Genomic DNA, 12,037 nt, shown 5'->3' on the forward strand with positions numbered 1-12,037 from the left:
TCAATAAATGGGTGAATCATATGAGACCTCTAAATAACATGTTAATTTCATAATTTGCCTGAAAATCCAAATAAGGAAATAAGAAATCAGAGTTTGTGTAAAGATAATTAAGCTTATTTTTTAGGACCATTAATCATTTGCTTTGCAACATTATTTTCAACACATTTAAGCACATTTCCCCAAATTATCACTGTAATACAAACAGCAAAAATGTAAAATGATCGCATGCAAAAATAATTATATATAATCCATTATTATAAAATGATTATTTGTTTTAAAGAAACACGCCGACTTTTTGGGACTTTAGCTTATTCACCGTATCCCCCAGAGTTACTGTATATAAGTCCATAAGGTGACCAGATTTCTGAAATGGCAACAGGGGACATTTCCCATTTTAGTGGTCAAAATATCACTAAAAATCGCATTTGTTATTATCTATTAATTAAAAAATGGGGACAATGTATTTTTGAATTGTTTTTGTTGTGGGCTCCCTATATTATTATAAAAAATTATTATGATTTAGTTTGATTATTACAATTTTTGGTCAGGTTTTAATACAATTCACCGCACCCGAAAAAAAAAAAAAAAAAAATCAAACAATGAAAATAGTAACCATTGTAAATGCAAACAGTATTACTTGAATTTAACATGAATAGTTAGTATGTTACTACCTTGAAAGCAATAACAATGTTTCTTTTGATATTTGACGATAATGGTGCTCTGCTCTCGGTTGCGTTCTTCATGAAGTAGTAGCGGCGCGCGCGCAACCAAGTAGAGTCAGCGTAGCTCACAGCGTCATCTGCTGGTGAAAATAATCACTACACGATTGCTCCTATAACCAGCAGGCTGCTATATGTTGGGCTTTTTTTGCAATGTATATGCGGGTTGTTTTGAACGAGCTGTAAAAAGGGGACATTTCCGGGGACAGCTCCAGTCGGGGACAGAACACCAAAAACCGGGAATGTCTGGTCACCTTAGTCCATACATACCATTCTCATCTCCGTGTGTGCCATAACTCTGTCTGACGCACCCACCGCTAGCCTAGCTTAGCACAAAGACTGGAGGTAAATGGCTCCAGCTAGCCTACTGCTCAATAAGTGACAAAATAACGCCAACATTTTCCTATTTACATGTTGTGATGTGTATAGTTACATTGTGTACTAAGAAAATGAAAAGTTGCGATTTTCTAGACCGCTAGGAACTATTTTCTCATTTCTGCGTAGTAATCAAGGAACTTTGCTGCCGTACCATGGGTGCAGCGATGCAATGATATTACACAGCGCCTGAAAATAGTCCCCAGCACGCTCTCTTTGCAAGCAGGTTGTCACGTTGGTTATGTTGACGGAAGTTAGCCTATTTTCAGGCGCTGCGTAATATCATTGCGCTGCTGTACCCATTTTGTCACTTATTGAGCAGTAGGCTAGCTGGAGCCATTTACCTCCAGTCTTTGTGCTAAGCTAGGCTAGTGGTGGGTGCGTCAGAGAGAGTTATGGCACGCACAGAGATGAGAATGGTATGTATGGACTCTGGGGGATACGGTGAATTAGCTAAAGTCCCAAAAAGTTGGCGTGTTCCTTTAATAATTATTATTTTAAAGTACTTTTAGTTACCATTCAATTATGCTGATTTAAATATAGCTACACTACCATTCAAAATGATTAAGTCTCTAATGTATTTTATCAGAAAATACACTAAAAACTTACAAATTAAAATGACTGTTTTCTATTTTAATATATCTTTATTCCTGTATTGGCAATGCTGAATGCTTTTCAGTGTCACATGATACTTCAAATCCAGAAATCATTCTAATATGCTGATTTAGTGCTCAAGTAACATTTCTTATTATTATTAATGTTGAAAATAGTTGTGCTGCTTAATATTTTTTGAGGAAACTGAGATGCCAGCTAACTGTTTTGTGTTACTATCTTCTTCCTATTTGTTTTGAATACATTTTAAATACATTTTATATACATTTTTATTTAAAAAAAAAAAAAAAGTTTCTTATGCATCTGTCTTGATAATTTTACGAATATTTTAAATTCCATTTTATGTAAAGCAAAACAACACACACACACACACACACACACACACACACACACACACACACACACACACACACACACACACACACACACACACATATATATATATATATATATATATATGTATGTGTGTGTGTGTGTGTGTGTGTACTGTATATATATTTTTTGGAGTGCAATGTGTGTTTTCAAAGGGAAAATACCTGGCACAGAGGTTCCCAGCGCCACAAACACAACCGCAGTTACAGAGTCTTTCAGGCCAACAGTGCATCCAAAATGGGATGCAATGTCTCCAATGAATGCAGTGAGGACACCAATCATGATGATGGACACGATGAAACACGCCCAGCCGTTCCAATAATCAGTGGGCGGCACGAACGCAAACAGAACCTTCCAGAACACAGTCAGGAAGTGCATGACGTAGTCAAAGCAAGATGGCATCCTTTCTTCACCACACTCTTCATCATCATCGTCCCCTTAGGATGAGAAAAATTAATTTCAATTCAATTCAAATTTATTTGTATAGCGCTTTTCACGATATACACATCGTTTCAAAGCAGCTTCACAGAAAATGCATCTACACTACAATTTAAATTGATTTGTACATGTTAAAAGGAGAGGATATTTAAATTATGGATTGGTTTGTTTGTTTCCTGTGAAGAGACAGGCTGTCCTCTTTCTCTAGGGAATAGCAGTGTGTGATAAGCATATCATATCGCTGTTACACCAAATAGCCGACACCAATCAAATCTCTAAAATCAAAGGAGGCAGAACCGCAGAATGAAGCTCAGAGGACCGGAAGTCCAATACCATCTGTGTTATGCCTAACATCACACCTAAAAATCAATCTTAAAGTCACCATGAAATCAAAACGGACAATTCTTATTTTTTTATGGAATATTGCAGTATTTATTTTAAATGATTTATCTGTGCAGTGTGCACATCATTTTTTATTAATTTATTTATTTTTATCACATGCCCTCATAATATTCAATCAAAATAGCTTCCCCCTCCCTCCCTCTGTCAGCGACATCTCTTCTCTCTGATGTGTTCACCAGCACAAGGGCGGGACAATCTGTCAATCTGAGATAGCAGAAATACCATCAAACCACAACCATCCAATCAATTACCAATGGAAAAAGTCCTGCCCTACATTTTTTCTTGCTCAAGAAACTGTTTCACAAAATGTATTGTACAGCCCAGCTCATGCTAGGTAACTGTTTGAACAATAAATCTATCGACAATAAGAGGCAGTGATATATTGTGAATGTAAAAGGGAATTGTTAGGCACACCACTCATTATAATTAACATTTATACTGGCCCTGACACACACATACACAAAACATTATAAATGATCATTTTAAAAACATAAAAAACAATAATTATGAGTAAATTAAGTTAATTTTGAATTCAATACTTACATTTATTTTACATAAATAAATGTATTTTTCTATATTTACATGTATAAAAATGCATTTATAATTTTTAGAATAAAGACAAGTATTATTTTACATTTATTTACAGTTTTTTTTTAAAAGCCACAATGTGTAATTTTTCACCGCTAGAGGTGAAACTATGCAAAACAAAAGCATAGCTTAATGACGCCTGGATTTCGCTGAGCTTTTGTTATGCCGCAGATGACCGCTTACTTTTTCTGGTAATGCGTATGTGTGGTAATGCAGCACTGTTTTATCATATTAGATACATTATTTGAGTGTGTTGAAAGTTATGTTATAATGCTACTCTGTGTGTTTGCTCGGCGGCTACTATGAGACACTTGTTAAAATAGATATTGGGCATAATAAAACATGACACTCGCGGTAAATCAAGAAAACAAGATTTAAACAATAAGACTAACTGTGTTGAGCTATATAACAATTAGTTTTCTGTCAATAGATGTATTCAAACAGTTGCTCACCTGTCTAATAAAACACATAATATATTAAAGAGTCTTTGGTGTTTCCATGGTTTCGGAAATCGAGGGTAACACGGGTATTATGTCATTGATAGGCGGCGCACGGACACGGTCCGTGACCTGATTAAAATTGCTTATTTCTCCGGATTTACACATTTTTGGAATCATTTGGGATAATGTAAGTACACAAGTCAACACAATATACCATTTAACATGGTTCTAGTGGTTTTTGGATATTTTAATCAAAAAATATTGCATATTGTGCCTTTAATTAATTAAGAATATATGATTTAAAGGGGGGGTGAAACACTCAGTTTCAGTCAATCTCATGTCAATCTACTCTATAGTGCCTATAGAGTAGTACTGCATCCTTCATATCTCCGAAAAGTCTTTCGTTTTATTATATGTATAAAAGAAAGATACGCTGTACCGAGTCTTTCCGGAAAAAACAGAGCGGCTGGAGGCGTATCGTGTGGGCGGAGCTAAAGAATCACGAGCGTGCGCAGCGTTTGCGTTGAGAGCATCTGAAAGCTGTGACATCCTTAAACGTGGAAAAAATGTTATCCTAAATAAACCATGGAGATCAATCGGATTTAGCCATACATATATGATCCAGAATCAGATCTAGAGGCTGATATAAAAAGCTTAGTTTAGGTGTGCAAGAATTTAGGTGAAAGCAACTCTATCTTTAAAGAGAAAAAAGAGCAACGATTCTTTTACATAATACAGTGTCATCATGACAAAGGAAGTTCATTTTGGTTCACAACTGGAGCACTGCGGTGCAGAGTGAGGCAGCACTCTATAAACTGCCTAATGTCTAATTATGAGAAATATTCCCCAGGAATTTAGATTATGATCTCCCTCTCTCTCGCTCTCCTCTTGGCTCGGGCTGCACTAACAAGTTCAGTCAGCTTCAGTCAAGCCTGTCAGATTGAGTGTTTGTGTATGCGTCTGACTGCATGTGCGTGTGTGGCAAAAGACAGAGTCACAGATCTTTGCGTCCACACATTCCTTATTAATACGCTGTACTACATGACGAAAGACACTTCAAAAACTGTGCGGAAGGCAAAAGGCCTTGACATTTTAGAGAGGAGAGACTGGCGCTGCCTTGTGTTTGGTCATGCTCACAATAAGCTTGACTGATGGTTGAAGAATTCTGGGTAAAAAAACAAACTTATGAGAAACACATTGATGTCTTTTTCCCCGTTAAATTCACAGTTTTTGCACATCTAAACTTAACAATTCTTGACAAAAAATATTTTTATATGATGTTAAAAATTGGTAATATTAAAGAATAATACTTATTAGAGTTAAACATGTAAATACTGAATTATAAAATTAAAATATGTAAAAAATAATTTGTTTTTTTGATACAGAATCGCCTTCTATTGTTCCTGACTCTTTTCGCAGTCTAAGTTAAGAGTACGAAATTCAATATTTTTATCCAAATTCAACATTCGCATCCCATTTTACTTTCATAATGTGACACATTTCTGAATAAAATCTGATGCAAAAGAAAAAAAGTAAGATGCGTCTTTTTATTTTATCCCTGGGTTTTAATTCGATTATGACAGAGGCCTTGTTAAGATTACAGTTAAAGATTATGAAGACAAACAGAATTGATTGAGACATTATAATAGAACAGTATGTTTGCTACTAAATATGAAGATGCCAACCTGTTTCTTGGGAACTCCAACTTAATACTAAGAGCTGTCTGCTCAGGATGAGAAAGCAAATTATGATTACATCTTCTCTCTCGGGCACCACTCTGGAGTGTCATTTCTATTGATGAAACACTCACTTGCATTTCTCTCTGGCTACAGGCAGGCATTCGGTTTCAACACATTTTAAATTGCAATGGTGCACTAATTAAAGACATGTGGCAAAGTTAGCGCAGTGATTGAGCAGCAATTAAACAAGCCTTTTAGAGTTTTCTAGCATTCTGACTGTCAAATCCGTCAAATTAAGTCTGCAGGGGACTGTGTAATGGTTGTTTTTAACATATGTAGAGAATTTCAGTGGCTTACCTGAGCTGACAGTGATGGCTTCAACAAACTGGTCTCTCCAACTGTTGGTCCCAACCAAAATGGCCAAGTTGGTTTTCTTAATGAGTTTGTCGACTGTGCTCTGGAAGGGGGGGTTAAAATCATTAAAACTAGGTTAAAAATACTTAAACGCTTTAATGGATTTATAAACATTAGTTAACACGAACTAACAATTAAAAAACAATACTTCTACACCATGTATTAATCTTAGTTGATGTTAATTTCAACATTTACTAATACATTTTTAAAATTAAGGCCCGGCGCATGGTCCAAAAGTGTTGTCCCTATTCTCTTAAAGGTGTCATGAACTGGCTTTTTTTATTTTTGTATACTGTTGTCTGAGGTCAACTTATGACGTTTGCGTGGTTTTTACATTAAAAAACACCATAGGCTAATGAATAAGTAATAGGCTACTTTCTGCCTTGGTTTTGAGGCGCTCTGAAAAACGCTCGGTTTTGATGGGCGTGTGCCGCACTGAAGACTTGGAAGTAAACGCCCACGGCTAGGATTGGATAAGATTTGCATATTTAATGAGCTTCAGCTCCCCTCCGTACATGTGGGGATTGTTTTGAAAGCGTCTGGGGAAACGCTCACAGTATTCGCGAAATGTCTTTATCAAACAAACACAATGAATCATCTCTCATCCACCCACGATTGATTTGAATGTTATTCTGTATTTTGGCCCGCCCGATGGGTGAATAACCGCGACCCGTACACACACACACACACACATACACGCGCAAGAAAGGAATTTAACTTTTTTAAGATAGCCCGTCGGCAGGCCGGTGATATGTTTTGGTAGCCCGTCTGATCACAAATGAACCAATAACACCTTCTCCAGCCTGTGACAGCATGCTAAGGTATGTAATCAATAGATATCAAACGATCTGTAACAATGCAATACTAACACATATAAAAAACATGTTTTACTCACATAAGTGTGTTGCACCGTTCCTGTCGGAGCCAATATAGAAGGCACAGCATTGTGTTTTAATCTCAATATGTCTGCAAATCTTGTTTACAATCGATTAAGCGAACAAATGCGCAATGTCTTACGCACGTGAGCTGCTCGGTAGCGCGATCCGTTTAGCTCCACGAGTCAGTGGGCGGGCTTGAGGCGGCGCTTCTGCATCCTATTACGTCAGTGGTCGACATATTCTGAGATCTCTCGTTTTCTGGGCCTGGTGTTGATAAAAGCTTTTCTTTGATTAACAAGGACGTTCTCAGCTCTGAAACTTACAGGATATTCTTATATCCCGATTAACTCTTATATCCCAAAGGCTCAAAGGAAAGTTGATTTCTCAATTCATCACCCCTTAAATGAGTAACGGCGGGTTTGTTTTGGGGCATTACGTGCAATGAAAGAGTCTCGTCTCCCATTCCCTTTAAAAGCCAGTTGCGCTTGCGCCATAGCGGATTCACTATTTACATGGTGGAATTTTTAAGCGGAAAACACTTCTCCAGCGAGGAAACGGATCTGCTCGTACGTGAGTTTAAAGCATGTGAGCAGACCATCTACGGGACAAGCCGGATTCCACCAATGCTCCCTGAGCATTTGACATGTAGGCATTTTTATATTTATGTACACAATAAAAATCTTTTACATTTTAATCCTTTAATTTTTCATATTTAAAAATGTTTGTGTGTAATAAGCAGAGTGTACGCACGTTGTGCACCCGCCTGTAGGCGCATATTACAAATGCGCTCTTTAGATATCACAAAAAATATTGCGCTATTGACTTTAGACCAGGTTTCAGTTGGTCAATGGCGCAGTCTATTTCAGTTTCCTCAAAATAGCAACGCGCCAACAAATGCGCCTGGACACACCTGAATTTCAGAACAGCACGCCCATGGGCACACAAATGCATTTGCTATTAAAACATGGCGCAGGACGTGAAAATGATAACTGTGTCAGGCTGAAACTAGAAAAAACACTTGCATCGTGCCTGGCACCACATTGCACCGGGTGCATGATAGAGCCCATCAAGTTAAAAGAATGTGAAGAATGAGCTTAAAGTATATTATTTATTGATCAAATCTAGTAATTTTAAGGTATATAAAATAAAAAATAATAAAAAAATCTCCCAAAAAATGCATTAAAAAAATATAAATATTAAAATAATATATTATTAATAATATTAAAATATAGAAAAATATTATCAAAATGAAATTATATAAGATTTCTGGACAAAAGAAAGTATAATTCTAGGGATCTGGGTCATTTTGACCCACAAGGGAAGGATTTGTTACAGGATGCGAGGATAGGATGAGGCTTAAAGGACATTCAAAGAAAAAAAAAACCTCTTATCAAGTAAAAAAAAAAAATCCTCAGTCGATAATTCAACAGATTTCTTAGATTAGGAAAAAGATTTCCAATAAAGGTTTTCCTGTAGTGCAGCCAGCGATAAACCTGTCAGCCTGAACACAAAATCTTATCCATTACAGCACCGCAAAACTGATTTGTCAGGGCAGCATCGCCATTCAATTATGAAGGTTATACTCAGTATCACACCGGCAGAACATAATTTTGTGCAGTTCAATCAAATCTTCAGGATACAAGGAAATCATTTTGCTTGAGTCAAAGCAAATTAATCTCGCGGAGAGGATAAAAATGAATAAACCCTCTGACGCACACAGGAGCGGACTGGAGAGGTGAATTAGAGATGGAAAATGGACACTGTTAACATGTATAACGTGACAGGCACTCAGAAAGGTTGCGGTAATAGCTCTGCCCATGTCTGCTGTATCTGAGGTGCAATTAAAGGTTGAAACGTCTCCAGCTGGGGCTACTTCAGCAGGGCAGGATCCCATCGCTCATGTCCAGATGCTCTGTCATCCTCTTATTCAATTTGAAGGGTTTCTAAACCCTCATTCGTGCTTAAAATGTCATCACTTGACCTTATAATAAATGAGTGTATCTGTGTGAGTGTCTGAACATTGATGGGTGAAAATGTACCTTAAACTCATAGGACTCCTCGATGATTACTTCAATTTTAACATGTTCCCCCAATGTCGGGCGACCCATCTCAGCAATACGCCTCTCATCCTTTTCTTTTTTAGTCAGGGTATCCTCTTCCCCGTCCTCTGAGAGAGATAGACAGAGAAAAAAGAGGTACAGGAAATTTGATGGAAAGGAACAAAACAAGATGGTGAGTCTTTCATGCATAAACTCATATGTTAATTGACTTACTCACATGCAGTGTTGGGGGTAACGCATTACAAGTAACTTGAGTTACGTAATAATATTACTTTTTCCAAGTAACTAGTAAAGTAACGCATTACTTTTCAAATTTACAACAAAATATCTGAGTTACTTTTTCAAAAAAGTAATGCAAGTTACTTTTTCACATTAATTTGACTGACAGCTCTCCTGCCCCCATGTTGAGAGTAAGTGCAGAGGCGTGTGTGTGTGTGTGTGTGTGAACATGATGGTTATTGTAGTTCCAGACTAAATGTGAGCATTTATTTATCTCACTTGCACAATAAAGATTCTGTACTCCTCAAAATAATTAAAATCAGTCAAATGCAAAATCAGAGTACTATGCAAACCTCCAATAATTAAATGTTAAATAAAACAAATATTTTTATGCATTTAATCTACCTTTTATATGTAATTTACCAATGTCTTGCTGCTGACCTTTCATGATGAAAATTACTAGATTTTTTGTTTTTATTGGTAAAACTTTTTTCTCCTGCATCCTATTCTACCATTATCCAGAGCTGCGCCCTCTACTGGTCATGCGGGAATTTGCATTTTTACCTCCGCCAGGGGCTTATTTCAATTTTGGTATGAAGAGGTCTTTACAAAAATATAATTTTTTTGTTATTAAAACAAAACAAAAACAAGCCCAGGTGAGAAAAAGTAACGCAAAAGTAACGTAACGCATTACTTTGCTTAAAAAGTAACTAAGTAACTCAATTAGTTACTTTTTAAGGGAGTAACGCAATATTGTAATGCATTACTTTTCAAAGTAACTTTCCCCAACACTGCTCACATGTACACTTATTAATCCACACATTTACAGTGAACAAAGATGCAGATTACGATTACATCATTTGCAGGGTTCAAATAAAGTTGTAACATCTGCAATGTGAGCTATGCTATGTTTGTTTAGAAGCGTGAGAATGCAATGCCGTCAATCTGGACTTGAAATTTTTTTTTGAAGGTGTAGGCCTTAAAAACATAGTATACCAAACAACATTACTAATCTAGCCTAATAATATAAAATGTTGTCACTCCCATGTTGCTCCAACCCACTATTATTTTCTTTCTTCTGTGAAACCCAGAAGGAGAATATTTTGGGCAGAATGTCCGACTTTCTGCTTTACAGGAAAGTGGATGGCTGGGATGAAAAAAAAAATGTTCATCATTCATTTTACAATGCCTTTATGAACCCTAATGCCTTTATTTTATAGGAGGGACAGAAACATCTCAGGTTTCATTATAAATATCTTATGTTCTAAACATATCTAAACTGTTTTGAATAGTTCTATGTGTTTGGAACAACATGATGAGTAAATGTTGAAAGAATTTTCATTTCTGGGTGAACTATCCCTTTAAGATAACGCAACAAGACAACTTCCAAGTCAATCAGTGTATTGCATTGATTCAAAGCACCTATCATGTGATTAAATGCATGCATTTAGCATGAATCACCTTATACCAAAGCTGTAAAGTAAACACTATAGCTATTGCATGTTAGTGAACACTAAAGAGGAAATTAAACAGTTGAACTGTTTTCATACTCGCAATTGCTTTATCAACCAGGATTTTGGCTCAAACATGCACACGCAATATGAGTTCACACATTTATAGTGACACAAAGAAGAATGGATTAAAAGGAAGAGAAAGTGATGAGCAGGAGAGGAAATGGATACCTGTGATGCTGATAATGGTGGAGGGGATTGGCTTGTCTCTACCCTGTACTTTCCGGTACACATCCCTGCCTGATGAGCCCAAGCACATTGACTGAACAGTGTTAGCACAGATGCTAACAGATTTACGGAGCTTTATCAAAAATGGTGCACAACTAAATAAAGCTTTATAAAACAGATTATGAACATTTCAATTGTCACGTGAGAGAACAGAGCAGCCTCTTTGACAGATTATTATAATGTACATAGTATGTAAACTGAAACTCAGCAAAAAAAAGAACCAATCAAAAATAAGCTTTATATATCTGTTTTGGAAATGGTTTAAACAATGTTTTTCATGCTTGTTTAATGAACCATAAACAATTATTGCACATGTATCAGAGGAACAGTCCCCAAAGGGATAGTTCACCCAAAAATGAAAATTAGCCCATAATTTACTCACCCTCAAGTCATCCTAGGTGTATATGACATTCTTCTTTCAGACGAATAAAATCGGAGTTATATTACAAAAGTCCAGGCTAATCCAAGCATTAGAATTGGATTAGTTGCTCTGTTTTTGAAGTCCATAAAAAGTGTATCTGCCCATCAAATAACTGCTCCACGCGGCTCCAGGGTTTTAATAAAGGCCTTCTGAAGCGAATCGATGTGTTTGTGTAAGAAAAATATCCATATTTAAAACTTTATAAAGTAAACTTTCGGCCGACCGCCTTCCCTGAAAAATTGTTGAAAGTTCCCCTGCCGATCAAAAGACTAACGCGACCAGGTCCACTCGTCATGACGTCACGTATGCATCTTGAGTTTCACTTTCAACATTCAACACTTTTCCACAGAAGGTGGTCGGCCGAAAGTTTAGTTGATAAAGTTTTAAATATGGATATTTTTCTTACACAAACGCATCGATTCGCTGCAGAAGGCCTTTATTAACACCCCAGAGCCACGTGGAGCACGTTTTTTGATGGGCAGATGCACTTTTTATGGACTTCAAAAACAGAGCAACTATGAATCCAATTCTAATGCTTGGATTAGCCTGGACTTTTGTAATATAACTCCGATTTTATTCGTCTGAAAGAAGAATGTCATATACACCTAGGATGACTTGAGGGTGAGTAAATTATGGGCTAATTTTCATTTTTGGGTGAACTATCCCTATCCCTTTAAGACA

At 36.7% G+C, this 12,037-nt stretch overlaps 1 protein-coding gene across 1 annotated transcript in view; it reads right to left on the reverse strand.

The window, feature by feature from the left end:
• The window catches only part of slc8a1a (solute carrier family 8 member 1a), a 69,308-nt gene that overhangs the window by 3,282 nt on the left and 53,989 nt on the right, over positions 1 to 12,037 (reverse strand). The window contains exons 7-10 of the mRNA XM_079844107.1: positions 10,879 to 10,947; positions 8,957 to 9,084; positions 5,983 to 6,082; positions 2,243 to 2,515 (exon numbers count right to left, since the gene is read on the reverse strand). Coding sequence (XP_079700233.1) covers positions 2,243 to 2,515; positions 5,983 to 6,082; positions 8,957 to 9,084; positions 10,879 to 10,947 — 570 coding nt within the window. The remainder of the gene's footprint in view (positions 1 to 2,242; positions 2,516 to 5,982; positions 6,083 to 8,956; positions 9,085 to 10,878; positions 10,948 to 12,037) is intronic.

Source organism: Gobio gobio, assembly GCF_949357685.1.
Source record: "Gobio gobio genome assembly, chromosome: 19".
NCBI classification, from domain to species: Eukaryota; Metazoa; Chordata; class Actinopteri; order Cypriniformes; family Gobionidae; genus Gobio; species Gobio gobio.